The sequence below is a fragment of the Lagenorhynchus albirostris genome, chromosome 3 (assembly GCF_949774975.1).
Source record: "Lagenorhynchus albirostris chromosome 3, mLagAlb1.1, whole genome shotgun sequence".
In the NCBI taxonomy this organism is placed as follows: Eukaryota; Metazoa; Chordata; class Mammalia; order Artiodactyla; family Delphinidae; genus Lagenorhynchus; species Lagenorhynchus albirostris.
The window spans coordinates 116,623,453-116,642,378 of NC_083097.1; the positions used below are offsets into that span (position 1 = coordinate 116,623,453).

General features: G+C 42.7%; 1 protein-coding gene across 3 annotated transcripts; it reads left to right on the forward strand.

Moving 5' to 3' along the window:
* Positions 1-6,592: 6,592 nt before the first annotated feature.
* On the forward strand, positions 6,593-18,087 carry PURA (purine rich element binding protein A). Of its 3 annotated transcripts, none has more exons than XM_060143733.1 (2): positions 6,593-6,996; positions 12,683-18,087. In XM_060143733.1, the coding sequence occupies exon 2, from the start codon at positions 12,827-12,829 to the stop codon at positions 13,796-13,798; it is 972 nt and encodes a 323-aa protein (XP_059999716.1). In that variant the 5' UTR covers positions 6,593-6,996; positions 12,683-12,826; the 3' UTR covers positions 13,799-18,087. The 3 variants fall into 3 exon arrangements, with proteins under 3 accessions (XP_059999716.1, XP_059999717.1, XP_059999718.1); XM_060143734.1 differs by having other exon boundaries at positions 6,593-6,862; XM_060143735.1 differs by lacking the exon at positions 6,593-6,996 and adding an exon at positions 7,046-7,678.
* Positions 18,088-18,926: the final 839 nt, after the last annotated feature.

Below are 18,926 nucleotides of genomic sequence, written 5' to 3' on the forward strand. Positions count from 1 at the left end.
GAAACTGTTTGGCTCAGAACAAGTCTATCAATGTTACACAAAAGATAATGCTTTACTGAGTATGTGTCAGAACCTTCATGTTTGTATTCAAGGACAACACATTAATTTTCACAGAGAACAAATAAAGTGATTTGTTTAGTGTCTCACAATGGATCTCTGGGACAATCAAGAATAGATTCTTGGAAAGTTCAACGTAATACACTTACTCAAATTGACCCTACCTATGTTATACAGTCATAATAAAGTCTTTGCACAGCCTCATGACATATACTCAATCAATCTTGATTTTAGGTAGCCAATAAATAACAAGTAAATAAATAAAAGCAGAAACTATCTCAGTTTGTAATTACTTATGGAAGAACTCTTACCTGAGGACAAACTAATGAAAACATAATCAATTCCAACTCAATAACACAAATTTAATATTCCTAGAATAAAGTGATCTGAAGTAAGCTATGTAATTCATTGAGAGAAACTTACAAAGCAGTGACAGAGGTTTAGTTGGCAGATGCTACTGCTCAATAAACTAGATCTAAACTTTTAATATGATCTGACATTGGACAAGACCACAATAATAAGGGAGGTGTCTCATAATTATCCAAAGATATTCAAATGAAAAGGATGGTGAAAGATGAAGTTAAACTGGAAACTTATTAAAATGAGAATAAGTAAATCTCTAATGTCAGTTTGAAATAGAAACGGCTGAAATTATAGCAGGAGCAAATAAAATGAAAAACATTGACAGATATTTGTTTGTAAATAAAATGTAAAGTTTTGATGTCTGATACTTCAGAGTAGAAGGAAAAAACCATGCTCTTGGAAAGGGCTTATATTCGAAACTTCTCCAAAGAAGAAGGGAGGGTGAAAGGGATGGGGAGAGGGAGAGTTAGTTTAGTGGCAAAGAGTGCAAACTATGAAGGAAAATTGTCTAGGTTTAATTCTTGACTTTGTCACTTAGTAACTGTGATTTTTAGGTTTCTTAATCTCTCTGTGGCTCAGTTTTCTCATCTGTAAAATGAGTATAATAGAACTTACTCATAAGGTTGCTGTGAGGATTTTATGAGATAATAAATAGAGAGTATTTACACAGTGCCAGGTACATAATACGAGCATTATATAAACATTATACTTTTGAATTAACGTCAGTGATGATATTTAATCAGAGAACCAAGAAGAAATCTGATACAGGTCTGCAATCTTTTAACCCAAATCCTTAGGGCCAGATGTGTTTCTGAATTAAAATTCATTTCATATTTTAGGAATGTAAGATATTATGCTACCTATGTTTTACTTAACTTGTGTTGTCTGGGGCAGCATACCTTAATCAAACACATATTTCCACAATGAAATGCATCAATAGTCACACCAAATGGACCAAATGAAGACTTTAAACAGAGTCAAGTCAGTTCAGATCCATTTTTGCCACAAAATGAATTAAGAAAAAAGTTTTTGGATTTTGGAATTGCAGATAAGGGACTGTGAAGCTTTGTCTGTAGAGCCATAAATGTTATTGTATTAAATAATGGAATAATAATCATGGGAAATATAGAACAATGCTGATATTAAATGAAAAACTTTTCTGAAAACCTAATGAATTTTTTTCTCTCTTAAGAAAAAAAAATGTATACATAGTGTGATGTATATCTAGATTATACATGGGATGTTACCTGGATTGTACTTGAGTGACTGAGTTTTTGTGGCCTATATAAACACCTGGAACATCTCCCCAGATCTTCCCATGACTATTTCAGGTCTCTGATCAAATGCTACCTCTTCAGAGAGGCTTCTTTGATCACTCTGTTTAAAATATCAGGTGTGAGACATGCACATACACATTCACACACAATCACACAGAAAACTTTTTCCCCTTACCTGCTATTTTTTTCTTTTTAACACTTATCACTATACAGCATTATATTATATATGTGTTTATTATATTATCTGTCTTACTAGACTGGAAACTCTGTGAGAGCAAGGACTTTGTTTTGTTCAAGCACCTAAAACAATGTCTGCCATTGTCAGGTAGATACTGTTAGAACAGATAGATACTGTTCAATAAATGACTCAAGAAAATAAGGCTGATTGATAAACAGTGGTGGGTTCCAAGGACCAGTTCTAAAATAGCAGGTGATACTTTCCAAAAGGAAGTTCAAGGGGAAAAGAGAGGAAAAAAAAGCCATCTAAACTAAGCATCAGTTGTAATATGTTTATGAAATATGTATATTGTGGGATTCCAAAATAGTAATTAAAAAACATTTCTCCTTTATACACATACTTATCAAGTAAATATTGATTTACTATCTAGAAAGTAAAAACTAATCATTACATTACATTTAATAATTAATTTTGAGTATTTAAATAGACAAGAAGAAAAAGTATACTTGAAAGACAAAAATTCTATAGCACAAAATATTAAAGAACTCCCTTTGTATTTTTCCCATGGTATATTTTGATTCTTCCCTTCACACATTTTACTCACAACAGGAAGAAATGCAACTGATCTTCTTCTTCTAATTGCCAAGTGCTACTGCACTGGGTTGTAAAAATGGCCTAAATTAGCCTCAGAGGGCAGTGGTATCTGGTTGCATGTACATACCTACTCATGAATGTATTTAGTCTTGCTCCAGGTAATAAAATGGCAACACATTGATATCCTATAGTATGCAAGCAAAGGGTTTTGGGGTCACCATAAAATGTGCAACAAAGTTCAATGGTACTTTCCAGTCCAGATAGATCCACTCTTTGGAAAAGCCCAGCTTTCCTCTCCATCTCTAACATTCATATGTTAGTTCTGACTTGGGAATTACTTTTAAAGAGAAGGAAAGAGAAGGGAAAGGTAAAAATAAGGAGTTAGGCCACAGTCCCTTGGCAAAAGTATCAAGAGTGACTACCTTTTTCAAATGACCATACTTGTAGCCTACAAATTGACATTCCATTGATCATGGTTAAAGGTAAGATGATAGTTTCATTTCAACATGTTACTTTTACTTTTGTCTTTTCCCCCCCATTACTCTTAAATCAGGAAGGGAAAAAAAAAATGTTCCAACAGCACTCTAATGGTTTTCAAATTGTGTTACCGCGGATTATGCAAGGATTTTCTATTAGAATTGCTTGAAAAAAATAATGGAAACAGACTGTTTATATATATTTCCAACAGGACAAGGGACCTCTGAAATACGACAAATTAGCACACATATCTGCACCAGGTATTGTTAACCAATGACTCCAGGATGGGAAGAGGTAGGTAAAAAAGTTGAAGTCAGACAATTGATACAAAAAAAGATCAGAAGCTCATAGTTATATAATTTGACAATGAGATTGAGTTTAAATAATTACTGGCCCCTTTGCTCTCAAGTTGCATATTATACTTAGTGAGTTTCATGTGGATAAACACATTTTGCTGGTATTGTGGGTAAGAGGATGAGGAGTGATCTTTCCACAGCTCTATTCCCTCAACAGAGAGGATCCTGCTTACCTGCTTCTGAGAACTGGTTGAATATCATGTGAGTACTTAAGGAGTAAACTAAAGGGTCCACTTCAATAACTCAGACACCAACGAAGAAAAAGTTATTCTTGTTTAAGTGAAAATTCAAGATCACCAGCATAGTCTGTTTTAGGGCACATATGAACTATACAAGCCTCATGCTTCTGACCCTTGTCTTCAAGTCCCTAAACTGGAATAAAACCAATAAATGCCTGAGGAGCCACTTCACACCCCAAACACGTGCAAACTTTGTTCAACAGAACACTTTACTGCCAAAACGGAGCTGGCAGAAGTTTGGAGCTAAGGCCCACAGGCTGCATGATTTGCTGGCGCAAGAGAGCTTAAAAATCTTAACATAATACTGCTGAGTTTGAGTTCTACCAATTTGCTTAAGACTCCTTCCCCAAGTTTGACTTAAGAAAAATGGAAGCTGCCATCAAGAAAGACTTTACTAACACTTCATCATCTACTCAGAAATGATTTAATTCCCCACTCCTGATGGTCATACCTCTATATTCCTTGGTGGTTGTATTTATATTGTAAATCTAAAGCAGTCTATTTTGAAATGCATGTAAATTCAGTTTTGCTTGGTTGCTTGGATATAGAAGTACAGGAAGAACGACTGTAAATATACAAGATTAATTACAACAAAGTTCTGCTTAGAAAACACTTGATCCAAATAACCCCATATATCCCAATTCATTACCCTTGAAAAATGGGGGAGAAATTAAGATATAGAATATCTGTAAATTTTTATCACTTTACATTTGTTTTAGTTCATCTTCTCACATCTCTGAGTTTGAGTAATGGTGTTTTATTTTTTACATGAAAAATGCAGGAAGCCAGGAAAGGAGCCAAGATGAGTTCTTCTCTTCCACAAGGGTCAACAATAAGGTCCTATTTGGAATCTTCATAAGTTTGATGCAGTTTAATGAGGAAAACTGCACCTGAATTTAAAAATTGTAGGGAATACTTGCAACTATACAACTAACAACTTTAAATTTGTAAACACTTGAAAAACATGCTGTATTGAGAAACTATGGTTTGCTTGGGAAGGTTATCTTGTGCTTTTTCAATAAGAGATCTTTAAAGATGCTGCTTACTCCTCATATAGCTAAAAAGTAAACATAAATTAAAAAGCTTAAAAAAGACCCTTTCTAATCTTTTCCCTCAGTAGCTCCATGTATTTTATTCATTCCTCTGAAAGCCTGTTTTTCCACCTTTAGAACCTCCTAAGTATTCTAATTCTCAGCTATGATTTCATATTTTCACCAGCTTCTAATCTGCACAATATAGTTGGAAGCATTTAGGACAAAACACTCTTTAGGATATCAAGTTGCAGAAGACTGTAGTTTTAAAGATATTTATATAGTAGTGCTGCCACCTAAAGATGAGGCGAATAAAGAAGCAATTCAAAGGAAATGACCCATCATTCTTAAGGCTGTTTCAAAATTTTTCTCATTTCTAACTAGGGATTAATAAACATTTTGCTGTTTTGTTAATATGGAAGTTTGTTTCACAATAAATTATTGCTGAGCTGTAATTTTCTATGGCAGAAATTTTCAAATTCAAACTTTTTAGAGTAATCTGTGATTTGGGGTCTCCAGGAAACTCCCCAAATTTGTTTCTCTCAGACATTAGGCACTGCCTACAATACACAAGTGTGGGGTTGGGGGAGGGGGGAATCAAAAGATACCCGGAAGTAAACTATTGAGGAATCTCTGGTTTAGTGGATAAAGCAGGTAATAATAGACCTATGGTGTTTCCCTTTATCGGTGACAGACTGCTTGCAACTCTCAACAACTGACATATTTTTGTAACTCAATTTTCTCGTCCATAAAATGGGGTTAATTTCACCTCTCTCCTACTTGCCTCTAAGGCTTAGCTAGGTAAGCTTCTTGGAAGGTCCTATAATAAGTGAGTTGACAAGTCTACTATTAAAACATAAAAAAAAAAGAAGTCTACTATTGCCTAATAAAAGAATATCTCACAGTGTATTGCAAAGTTACCTCAAAATAAAATATACTCAGTTAAATAAGGTAAAACATTGATAAGTTTTCTTAAATCACAGATTGACTTCTCTGAGAGCTATTTAAATAATGATAAAGATGGAAGGCTGTTTTTTGCTTATTTTGAAGCCGATATTTTTAACTGATCCATCTTCTATGTATGCAGTGTTGCAGGATGGAGATGTGACAGCATACAAAATGAGGGAAAAAGTTAACGTGTACCAAAAATCTTGTCAAACCTGGTCAAAGATTTCAAGAAAACTCTTAAAGGACATTTTATAGTTCTGCATTTCGCCCTAGCATAGTAATTTATGAATATTAACTCGTCCCTTTTACTCTCTCCCTCTCGGCCCAAGGACGCATAAATAATATTTATCAGGGTTTTGTCCTTAGTCACAGTCCCTCAAAGGGGCCCAGTTTCACCTACACTGCGTGGGAGGCTGGGCAGCAACCCCACGCTTCCTGTCAAGGATTCCTGGGGCTACAGCCTGAACGTGGTCTAGCCCGTTTCTTCTGTATGCTAATTCTGCCCTCCTAGCCCCTCTCGGCGGGCGTCTGAAGGCCAAGGTGAGACCCTCCCGGGAGATGAAAAGCCTATCGCCTCCTAAGAGATGCGGGCGGAACGGGGGCGCGGGGCAGGGTGACAGGGTGGTAGCGACACTGACAACGACGCTGAGGGCCCTAAGTTGGAGCTGACGCAGGCCCTACAGGGTTCCCTCCCCGCCTGAGCCTGGCTTCCGCCCTCAGAGCCCAACAAGGGAGAAGTCCTCCCGGGGGCGCTACCGGCAGTGAGTGGAGGAAGGGTGGGCAAAGAGGCCGCAGGCAGCCCCCTCCTCAGACGCGCCTCAAGGCCTGGGCCGTGGGCTGTTGACGCGCCAACGGCGGGGAGGGCGCGCGCACGCGCGAAATGGGGGGCGGAGGGAGCGCGCTCGGCGGCCGCCGCCGCTGCAACTGAAACGGAGGAACGCGAGGGCGGAGGGCGCGAGCCACGGGAGGAGTGTGGGGGGGAGATGGTGGGTAGCGGGGAGCGCGCGCTGACGTCGCCCGGAGTCACGCACGGAGCGCCGGGTTACGCGCCGACGTCTGGCTGCCACGACTTGCCGTCTGCGGCGGCGGCGGCAGCGAGCGGATCCCGCAGGGGAAGGAGGAGGAGGGAGAGCCGAGGGGGCTGTGAGTGAGCGGGAGAAGCAGGGTGTGAGCCGGACTTGCCAGCGGGAGGGAGAACGAGTGAGAGCCGAGCCAGCCATCCGAGCCGCCTCCTCCTCCTCCCCTCGGCGTCCCGCCCCCGCCTGCCAGCCCGCCCTTCTCCCTCCTCAGCCGGCAGAGCCCGAGTGAGGCGCAGCTCGGCTCGCGCCGCTGTCCAGGACAGGTGTGCGCGCGCGCGCCCTCCTCCCCTCCCCCTTTCCTCGCGCCCGCCTAGCGCCTGCCTCGCGCGCGCCCTCCCTCCCTCCAGCCCGCGCCCTCCCTCACCTGCGGCAGGACAGCGCCCGCCCGCCCGCCCGGGTAAGCCCCTCGCGACCTTCTCTGCTGCCACTGCCACAGCTTGAGGTGCCGCCCACCTTGTCCCCTCTAATTGCCCTCTTATGCCCCAGGAATAATTACTGTAGCATTGTAGACATCCCCGCACCCTTCCTCCGGGGACCCTGGTAGTGCAGCAACGCGCCCCCCTCCCTCCGGAGCGCACGAACGAACGAACTCCTTCCCACCTCCAAAAAAGAAGAAAATCACACGCCCCTTTAAAAAAAAAAAAGCAATCCTACCTCCTCTGGCGCTGGAGACCACCAGTGGTGCCGTTTGCTTAGCAATGCCTGAGCCCCATTCCCCCTGACCACCTTTGCCTGGGGCCTGGGACAGTTCGCCAAACCTGGCCGACACTCCCTGCACAGCAACCCTGGCAGGAGAGGAGAGGAAGGAGGCTTCTAGGCTCCACTACCAACCCCTCCTTTCCTCTGTTCAACCCCCGCCCCACCCCCGCAATGCATACACCCTCCCAGTGTGCGTTGTAAAAATAAAAAAGAATACACTGGTGCTGACAGCGCAGACGAAGCCAGGCCCAAAGATGGGTGGCCCGAACAAGGCATTTTTGCTGCCCAACAGAGCTAGGTCAGCTCCACAGTCTCCTCTGCCTTTGTCCGAGGGCAAAACGGACGGATGTGAAGTTAGAGGGTCTTCCCTTTGAGCGACGGTAGGCCCCGGCAGCGGCTATGGGGAAGGGACCCCAACAAATATATTTGTCTTGAGCCTGATCTTGGGTAGAGAAAGGCCCAAGAGTCCGGCTGGGAAAACTTTCTTTGGTTCGTTGCTGTCTACCCCTGAATAAATGCTACTTTAATTTCCGTTGTCTCTGCGGGACCCTCTTGAGGCTTCTAATTCGTTCTTATATGGGCCCCTTTACGTTTCTGTCGGGCCAGGCGCTTTTGGACAGCTTTTTGCAGCGGTGTCTCTGCTGGTGTCCCGTGTCCTTGGAAGGAAGCCCCAGTGCTTTATAATAGGCTGAATTTGGTTTGACATCTTTTGGTAGATTGTCAGAGGAGAAAAGGAATTTTTTGATTACTTCAAGACCCTCACTGTTCCCCGCCCAAACTGACGTTTTCGAATTGCGGCTTTGAAAATTGGAGTGTTGACTGGAGTGTGGAGAGAGTTGCTGATTTCATTCCTTTGGGTACTAGTAAAACCATTTAAGAATCAGCCGAAAGAGAGAGAGCTGTTGACATTTGCATCGGTTCTGTTTGGACCTTTTGGGTACATAAAATGTCGGGTTCTCTGAATCTTTTATCGAATTTAGAATGTGTGCTACATTTATTTAATTCTTCTGCAAATGCTTAAAATAACATTTGGGGAAATGTGAGGATTCTATCACATGGATTGTTCTCTTCAGATTTTAAATGTTTAATTCATATCTTTAACCCTAAACATTGAAATAGCATTGGAGAGGCATAATTTTAAAGATTAGATGAGCTATAGAAAGGGAATAGACTTTTTAAAAATGGTCGGTGAAATACTATTAGTCGTTGTTGTTAAATGTTAAGATTTACTTGAGAGTTTCCCTTAATTTTCCTGGTAGCTAGCCATGAGAAGAAATGGGTAATTCCTCCACTTTGAACAGTTACAGTACAACATTCCAGTTAGTTTTAATGATTTGGGTATTGAAGATAATTGTCTGGTTTAAGACAGGCATTTAACCTAAGTAGCACTTGAAAACACAAGTTCTAATGTTTTTGCTTCTCTTTTATTTGGGAAATCTGTGATTCTGTGAAATATTAATGAGCGTATTGTTTCTGTTGGGAACTCCGTAATCAAAAGGGTTTATTACCCAGAGGTAGATCCCCTTTCTCCAAGTTTATTTTGTAAATGTGTATGTTAATTTTTACTTTTAGAATTAGATCATTTCAGACCGTATTTCAGGCTGAGGAAAATGAGGTTTTTTCCTTCTTGTTCAGCCTAGTATGTGTTTCTCTTGTGAACAGTTTTTTGTTGGTAAGATTTTGTTAAAGATGTAGAGATAGAGGGATTAAAAATAAAGCAATCTCTATTCTCGAAATGTGTGTGTAGTGTTAATAAGAGAGCACACTAAATCTAGAGACGTTTATTAGGTTTTAAAAATATAAGCAAACTTTGAGGAGGAAGGAAATATTTTTTGATAGTTCTTTCATTAACACAGATATTTTGTGCATATTAATATATTTCGTTTTCCCTTTGTTTTTCCTACATTGTATTGCAATTATAATTTTAATTTTACAACTATTTGGTTTAAAATGACAGTGCAAACATCTAGACACTAGAACTGGCTTTTCATTTACCAAGTTAGCATATTGTTTTGGTAATTAACAAATAGCTAGGTGTGTTTTTAAATCCACAACTTTGCTAATGGATTTTCAATGTTAGGATGCAAATTTAACTTTGAAGTTCTGTTTAAGGTTAAACTCTTTGTTTTAAGACTTTTCTCTCAGACTGCCTTTTAAGGGTACTATATTCTGTAGCCTACGGAAAGCCGCCTTTCACCACCCCCTCCATTCTGACCAAAAGCCCACACTTACAGGCTCATCCTGAAATAAACTCTCTTGTTTGAGTAGTGAAAATGTGTTAAATATCCTATTTATCATTGTATTATTTTGGCAAAGGCATTATTAACCTTGTTTGCTTTTAGATACATTTATAAAGTAGGCAAGAAGCTAATAGATAAAGGCAAAATTTTATACATATATAATAAAAAACATGAAATAAGTAAGAACATATTTATGTGGAGAGATCCAGGTCTCAGTTGTTTACTGATTTGAGCTTAAAATTCCCAGTTTATGCGTGCAAATGATATTTAACTTGTGTTTTGTCTAGAAACTTCATCAATTGCCTCTGCGCTGGGGAACTAAGAACTCAGTTCCTGTGACAGTCACTTTTTCAGAAAATCAGGGCATTCCCAAACTCAAACCAATTCAGAGCCCCTGGACATAAACGTTTGGGACAGAGGGCAAGAAATTTAGACTCCAAAGTTGGTTCAAGAAGGCGGGCAGTTTCGAGCCCTACTCTTTTGTCCTGGGGGAAGCGATCATTAGCATGGAATAGTGACAGGGACCGGCAGGCGCGTGCCCCCTTATCGCAGCCCCACTGGCCTTGCTGCTTTGAGTTCTCCTGAGGGGTCAAGGGCTTGGTTCAGCGCGAAGTAAACCCTTGAGGAAGAATAGCGGCTCTTCTAGAGCGGTCTTAACCAGGTCGTAGTAGTCTCAGCTTACAGGTGGAAGCGTAATGCCCCGCCCAGTTCTGTGCGGAGACCCTGCCACTCAGCCTTTGAGACCCTGTTTGGGGCCGGGGTCTATCCAGGGTCCTGATCGCTACCGTGCAAACCTAGAGGAGCCGCCGCTTCTTACACATGTATTTCTGTGTGGTGGGAAGTGCACCAACAGTTCCTATATCTCCTTCCCGACAGACTTGGGGACAGGGGAGGGAGTGCAGAAAAATCAGCACTGAAAGGGTACTACGCAGTGCTAGAGGATGACCCTAAATTAAGGGGAAGTTCTTTATGGGGCCCAAAATCTGGATTTCCATCTCTCACAGTGGGCCTCGTCTTCAGGGAGCCATTTCAGGAACAGCTGGACAGGTGGGTGGTTCTGAGGCTGGTTCACAGGACTATCCCAGTTTTCTTCTTGGGAGCCAGGGTGCTCTGCCCTGTTTCTTCCTCTTTAGCGGGAGGTAGCGAACGTCAGCCCAGAGCTGAAGTAGCTAATGCTGGGTTGAATGGGGCCCTTGCTAAGAGAAAAAGGTAGCTGTGAATACTTAGCAGGCAGGTTTGCCCAGGAGATGAAGGGATATATCAGGGGGCTTTAAGGTCTCAAGCATTGACAAAGCTTATGCCCTGGGCTGGTCTGGGTTTCTTTATCATTAGTCCTCTCTTTACCCCTCTCTTTTCCAGGAAGCTTGGGCAGCCAGGTACTCAGATGTCTTGGGAGCTAAGAGTGAGGGAGGCAAGTCTCCTTACTTTTGGGGGCAGGGGTTGGGGGGTGTTAAATGGGAATGGAGCCTACAGATGAGATAGAGATATGCTTCTCAGGATGGAGGCAACAATCCATGCTTGAGAAAGCCAGGAATAGGGCTGTGAGGTCTGTATCACCTAAGCCCCTTGCAGAAGGTGATGGGGAACATGTAGGGGCATAGGCAGGAGGTGCCCTGGAGACAGGCCTTAGCTTTCCCACAGCTGCTAGGACTGCAGACTGCAGTGAGGGAGTATGAGCATTTGCTATCTATCTGGAAGAAGGAAAATAGGCCCTAGTTTATGCCTCAGATCTAGGAAGAGAGAAATCTTTTATTTCTGAGCCCCTTCCTGAGACCAGAGAAGACCCCCTTTAGCTTTCACTGGCTTAGCTGTCATTGGTAATGGTCGGTAACCTAGCTGTCTGTCTAAAAACCAGCGATCATTTAATGTTTTACTTTTTGAGAGATGGGGGCTCTCCTTGACACTTAGGAGTTTCTGGGAGGAGGAGTAAAAGGGGCGAGCGAACCTGCGTTAATGAATCCCGTAAGGAACTGCGTTTCCCAGGAAATTCCTGACATTTTTAGCTCGTGAATTTCCTAAAGCCTGCTTGGTTTTCTCTTCCATCTGGGTCCTTCCAGAGAGGAAGAGTGGGCTAGGGGCTGAAGGCTCGGCAGGGCCTGGTTTATCCGCAGAGCTGGCCGGCAACCCAGGCTGGGCTCAGCCCTGAACAGGGTGCCCCCCTTCCCCAAATCTCAGAAGGAGGAGGGGGAGGCAGGCGGGCAGTCGTTGTCCCAGAGGGGGCTGGTTGAAGGTTTTGGGGTGAGTGTGGGGTTTCTTTTTGATTGTTGCTTGGGGAGAAGGGCAGAGCCAACGGGAAAAGGCACTGCGGGCACCCCGGCCCTGGTGCGGCTGCCTTCCTCTGCTCGGCTCCCCCCTGCCGGTGAGTGCGCCCGCCCGCCCGCCCGACTGTGCGGGGCTGCGGTTGGGGGGAGGGGGGAGCGGGATCATCTGAGGCCAGAGCCGCTGCCGTGCGCGGGGAGGGGGAGCGGCGGGAGCGAGGGGAGGGAAGGGCTAGGTGTCTGGTGCTCCGCGCCACTGCTACCGGCGCCCCGTCCTCATCCCTGGCAGCCCCTTCTGCAGCTAAGGTTTACCGCTGCACCACCGCTCTTCTTCCTCGCCCGCCTCTGCGGCCAGGGCTCTGCGGTAGGAGACAGTCCAGTCAAGTGACGGGTGGGCCGATCTGGGTCTGGATGGGGCCCGCTGGGGAGGGGGTGGCCGTGACTCGGTGTCCCCTCTCTGCAGCGGGCTCAACTGCGCTGCGCGGGCCCCTCCCCCCACATCTTCTTTGGGGTCACTGGAAAGCAGAGCTCAGGCCCACTCCCTGTGCTTAGTATGGCAGTCCCCTTCTCACGCCAGTCCCCCAACTCCCCGGGCCGAGGCCGCTCAGGGTCTGGCCAACAGCGACAGCCACCGTGGTGGCGGCAGTGGCGGCAGCAGCTGCGACGCGGCGCGTTCTAGTCCCCCCCCCACCCCAACCAGGGGTGCGGGGTGAGGGCCGGTGGGTGGGCGCCGCCTGGCGGGCGGGCGGATGGGGGACTGGCAACGGGGAGGGGGTGCGGGTCACGTGCTGGCGGTCGGGTGGGCGCGTACAGTAGGGCGCCCGGCTACTGTACTGGGGAGTCAGTGCCCTGTTACCGGGTCTCGTCTGTCTCGTCTCTCCCGCAGATCTCGCGAGAGTGGCTGACTGGCTGTGGGGGTTGCGGCGGCAGCAGGCGGAGCCGGGGAGGGAAAGCAGCGGCGGCTGAGGCGACTGAGGCGGCGGCGGGCGGAGCGGCAGGCGGCGGCAGCGCGGCGGCGGAGCGCAGCATCATGGCGGACCGAGACAGCGGCAGCGAGCAGGGTGGTGCGGCGCTGGGCTCGGGCGGCTCCCTGGGGCACCCGGGCTCGGGCTCGGGCTCCGGCGGGGGCGGTGGTGGCGGCGGGGGCGGCGGCGGCGGCAGTGGCGGCGGCGGCGGCGGGGCCCCGGGGGGGCTGCAGCACGAGACGCAGGAGCTGGCCTCCAAGCGGGTGGACATCCAGAACAAGCGCTTCTACCTGGACGTGAAGCAGAACGCCAAGGGCCGCTTCCTGAAGATCGCTGAGGTGGGCGCGGGCGGCAACAAGAGCCGCCTCACTCTCTCCATGTCAGTGGCCGTGGAGTTCCGCGACTACCTGGGCGACTTCATCGAGCACTACGCGCAGCTGGGCCCCAGCCAGCCGCCCGACCTGGCCCAGGCGCAGGACGAGCCGCGCCGGGCGCTCAAGAGCGAGTTCCTGGTGCGCGAGAACCGCAAGTACTACATGGATCTCAAGGAGAACCAGCGCGGCCGCTTCCTGCGCATCCGCCAGACGGTCAACCGGGGGCCCGGCCTGGGCTCCACGCAGGGCCAGACCATTGCACTGCCCGCACAGGGGCTCATCGAGTTCCGCGACGCTCTGGCCAAGCTCATCGACGACTACGGAGTGGAGGAGGAGCCGGCCGAGCTGCCCGAGGGCACCTCCTTGACTGTGGACAACAAGCGCTTCTTCTTTGATGTGGGCTCCAACAAGTACGGCGTGTTTATGCGAGTGAGCGAGGTGAAGCCCACCTACCGCAACTCCATCACCGTGCCCTACAAGGTGTGGGCCAAGTTCGGACACACCTTCTGCAAGTACTCGGAGGAGATGAAGAAGATTCAAGAGAAGCAGAGGGAGAAGCGAGCTGCCTGTGAGCAGCTCCACCAGCAGCAGCAGCAGCAGCAGGAGGAGACCGCCGCTGCCACCCTGCTACTGCAGGGTGAGGAAGAAGGGGAAGAAGATTGATCAAACTGAATGGAACCCCCCCCACATGCATACACACACACACACACACACACACAGCGCCACACACAGAGAAAATATACTGTAAAGAGAGAAAATAAAAAGTTAAAAAGTTAAAAAAAAAAAAAAGAACTGTTAACTCCAAGGGAGCACCACCCACAGAACCTCCACCAACTGACAGTTTCTCTTCTTGACTTGCCACCCATCGCTGGATGTTGTCCACTTTATCCACCATATAAAACAGTAAGCAGCTGCTAAAAACAAAAAACAAAAAAAATACAAAAAGTAATAACATTATATGAACTGTGTTTCCTACTTGATTAAAAAATATAAAGAACTGAGTGTTTATTTCCCTAATTAACCAAGAACTTTTGTACACGTTTAAGCTATTATTATTAAAAGTGTTTGCAAAATGGTCAAGATTATAATATTGCTGAATTCTATAAAAGTCCTTTTCATGTTGAGCTAACATTTGACTTTAGCACAAAAAAGAGATATTTTAGAACACGTAAAATAATATTTTTAGTTTTTTCTCATTTTGTTACCAAATTTCAAACCTTACATGGAGGTTATTATAGTATATTTGACACCCTATATACCTGTGATTAGAGATGTGTATATATATGAGGGCTAGGCATGCTGTGTGTCTGAGCTTTGTCTAAATGTTATGCAGAAGTTTGTAGAGTTAAAGGTACGTAGGTTAATTCATGCAAGGTAAACAATAAGTGCTCTCTTTTATACAATATGCATTGCATCTGGACCTTAAACATTTAAAAATGGTCAGTGAAACTTCTGTGAACATGAAGAAATTATTAAAAAAGGCATTTAAATGAAATTTGCTAAGTTGTGATTTTTACGGTTGGAACCAAAGTTATTCAAGTAGTAAAAGAAAAAGAGAAAGAAAGAAAAGGAAATCTCCCATAATATTTTTCTGCATCTGTTTGCTTTGACTGAGTAGGCGTTTTGTCATTATTGTGTATATGAGATGTACTTGTATCGTTCATAATATATTTTTTTTATTATGTGTAGAAAGATTTTAAAAACTTAACTAACGTGCAGCAATTTCCAGTGAACCTGTACTTGGACATCAGGTAGTGAGTCTATTTGTGGTCACTAGCACTGTCTCCTAAACTTATAAGAGGTCTGAAGCTATCCTTTGATTTTTGCCAGTGCTATTAACTTATGTAGACCCGTTAAAAAGCAGAGCAACACAATTATAGTTATCCTACTGAGCCATGGATTCTGAGCTTCATTTTAAAAGTGAAAGCCAAGTTGGTGTATGTAAAGGATTTCCATGTAGCTGTGGTGCTAGTTATTACTGGCTACATTATATGCTAAGTGTATTTGTGTTCCCCAAGTGTACAAGCCTTCTATCAAAAGTATGTTCTATAACTCATATATTCAAGGTGTAGGGTATGAAAATGCAAAGCTTAGGAGAGCACTTTACTAAGCTGGTGTCCTCCCAACTGAAATTGTTTGTAACGATAGTCTTTTACAGGTTTTCATTTAAAGATGTTCGTGTGCTTTTAATTGACAACTAACTTCTTGCTGCTGTATAGTAAAATATTAATATATTTTTATCATTAAACTGCTGCATGACTATCATCTTTGAGTGAAGAGAAAATGTTATAAAAAAAGATGCCTTAAACAGTACATTTTGGTTTGGAATTCTGTAGAAAGTATTTTGGTTTAAAACAAATGGATCTTGTCTGACATAAAGAGTTCTGGGGATGGAATTGTTTTCTTGGCAAATCCAGCCATATAGATCTAACTGCTGTATGTAGAAGACACCACCTGTAGGAGCTGGAAGGTATCAGTGCTTCTCACATTGTAAAGCATTGGCCTAGGAAGGTGAAACAGTTGTCTTTGAAGGATTTTTTTTTTTTCTGCTGGTTCTTTGGGTTTTGATTTGGTATTTTTAAGCTCCCTGGTTGAGTGTGTTGTCTTTGAGATCTACTGTATGTGTTGAATAACAAGCTATTTCCATTGTACTGTGCATTTTCCCATTAAATTGTTTGCTTTTAATATTCATACAATGTTTAATATGAGGTGACCGTACAATAGTTAGGAGTTTCTTTACTTACAAAATCACTGGAAATGATTAAATTGCTTTTCCCCTTCCCCCAAGGTGCATTTTTCTTATTTCCATATAGTAAAGTTGAGCTTTTACAGTGCATAATGTGACATTTGGAATGCTTATCAACTGCATGTAAACATTAATAACCTGCACTTTTTTGTCTTAAGGTTTGTTGAGCTGTTTTGTTCACTGTACTTTAACTGTGATATGGAAAAGACTGCATTCTCTGTGCTGTTACTAGTTAGGAAAGAGAATTGCTTTGATTTTGTCTCTTGTTTACTATAGCTTTTTAAAGTTAAGCCTTGTACTACAGGTTGTTGGAGTACTCCTAGATCAGTGTTTCATAGTAGCCAGCAATAAGTAGTGCAAGTCAACAAAAAACACAGCAAACTTAGGCAAAGTGTCCTTTCTTTGAGATGCGAGTTCTTTCATGAGGTTTTCTTTAGGGTCCGAGTTACCTAAAGTGAAGCCTTTCTTAGCTATAGACTTCAGATTCTGCTTGGAATCCTACCGGATCAAGAAGCACATGTATTGTGCAATTGTCTTTACACTATAACAGTTAAACACAATCTTACTCAGATTTTGAAACCAGTGTCTGAATTATGGTCAGTGGGTTTAAAAAGAAATCCACATGCAGATCTTTTAAGACTTCTTAAGACGTGATCATAGAAAAGACAAATGACTGTAAAGATGCTCTTTTTTTGCATCTCACTTTACCTCCCCAAGTCCCCTCCCAACCTTTCCTTCTCCCCTCTCCTGTTTCATCCTTTTCCCACCCTTCCCCCCAGGTGCTCGGTACTTTACCAAGGTTCTATTTCTCAGTGTTTTATGTTGGAGTTTTTCCTTGTTTTTATTTTACTAGTTGGTAAACCCTGTTTGTGCTGAAACAAAAAAGGAAATGGTATATTTGACCATATGTTTTATTCATAGAAGACAGTATGATCAAATGTGCCAAAAACAAGTAAACAAAACTTAATTCATGACAAGTATGCCTTATTTTTAATGATCTGCTTTGTCTTACAATTAAGGTCCAAGAACTTGGTTAAACTGTATTATTTGCCTAAGTATAAAAGAACACTTGAAATGCATTGCGTTCTTTAAAATGAGAGACATTGTCAAGTAATTTAATCCAGAGATCAGCCACCAGATTTGAAATGCCCATGTAAGTGTGTGTGCTTTAGTGTTGTTCGTTTTTTTGGGTTTTTTTGTTTTTTCTTTTAAGTCACCAAATCTTTTTTTAAGCTACTTTTTATTTGTGCCTCCTATTTATCATGCTGATGTTGGAAACAGCAGTCATCCAGCCACAGAGGGAGCTAAAGTTAACTAACCAGAACTGTAGAAATCATTATACATGCCTTTGACAACAAAGGAAGTTCATAAGAAAAGCCATGTTGGCTTTTCCTCCACTAGATACAGATTGGAGGTAGATGAATATTTGCCAAATGGAAAAAAAGACAATGTGAGTCAGGAAAGACAAACTTTTCCAGCTTCTCAAAAGCCATGGAGAGTAGAAACCAAAACCAACAGGGAAATAAAAAACCTTGAAAGTCTCACTTTCTAGTTGTCCCATTCAGGGGTTGAAATTTGACTCAAAGTGAAAAATGTATCAATGTGTTTTTTAGGTCTTCACATCTAGAGATGGATAACTATTCCAGTTTGATTTTTCAGGTAATGGAGAAAGCTGCTAGTAATTTTAACCCCTGCCTAAAGAAGATAATTTCATTTGGGAGCAAATACTTGTTGCCTTGAAAAATAGCACTGTAATAGCCTATGATAATTAGTTATAGAATAACCTTTATCCCTTTTAAACTATGCAAATTATTAAATAAGTGTAAATTAGGACTCAAAGATAGTTGATTATATTGCAATCAGATGGCATTCACAAACTTAACTGGAGCATATACAAATAAAATCTATTAGTCTAAGAGTTTTGTATGCTAACAGAAAAATATAATTTAGCTACCTATTCTAAAAATGGTGAATATTATTAATATTGTACAATAGGACTGGGAAGACTGCCTCCTTTTTTGAAGAGAGAGATTAAGGATTTTTATAATTGTTTTTCATCAAATTTTAATATTTTTGTCAAATTTTTAGGTATTTAATTTGTAAAACAGTTTGCTTTGTACTGGCATACAGAAAATAGGGTATTGATTTTAAACTTTTTGAAGCCAAGTGATCAAGTACATTTGTAATAAAAGTCAATGGATCTATATCAGTTGTACTCACTGTTTTCATTTCTTATACTTATTAATATAGGAATGCTGTGCTTTTTCTGCAGGAAAACAACTAAATTTGGGTGGAAGGGAGGGGAAAAGATAAGTCTGTTGATAATGAGAATCTGGGTGGGTACCATGGCCCAAATACTTTATGTAATCTTTAAGTCAGTTAAGATTTGGTATATTGAAAAAGATATATAGGTCACTTTTTTCTACTTTTTTTTCTTATGAAATGATGTTTGTGGGGGTTGTCTCATTCATTTTTTCTGTGCTTTAACATTTTGCATTTGGCAATGTTGAAACTTTCTAACCTAACACATTTTTCTTTTATGATATTTTGGATTATCTGCCAGCCATGGTTGACCCCACCATGGGCATGATTATTTTTATCTCCCACACATGGTTCACCCTCTCTTCAATATTCCCATTCATTTTTTTCATGTTACACATACACACATTTCCATATGATTTCAGAACGGAGATTTCTGAAATTGTTCTGGTGGCTTTCATAGCTCCACGATTTGTTTTGTTATACATGTGAACATACTTTTAAGATTTTTTCCCCCATAAAAAATGAGATACCAAATCTGATGACTTTTTTCATTTTCAATATCAGAATGAGATCCGGCTTTCTATGTAAAAGGATGCTAAAACAAGAGAATCTTTAGCAACTTAGGTTTGGAAAAATTGGTGATAACTCTGAGTATAACATTTATAGTTGATGATCCCTAAATCTGAATATCTTAATGATATATATATATATATATATACACACTTCCCCATGAGAGTGGAATGAATAGGAAAGAGAATTTATTAGAATTCCTTAAGTAAATAA

Coding starts and splice junctions, on each gene's coding strand:
- PURA (XM_060143733.1), top strand. CDS start 12,827: ATGGCGGACCGAGACAGCGGCAGCGAGCAGGGTGGTGCGGCGCTGGGC.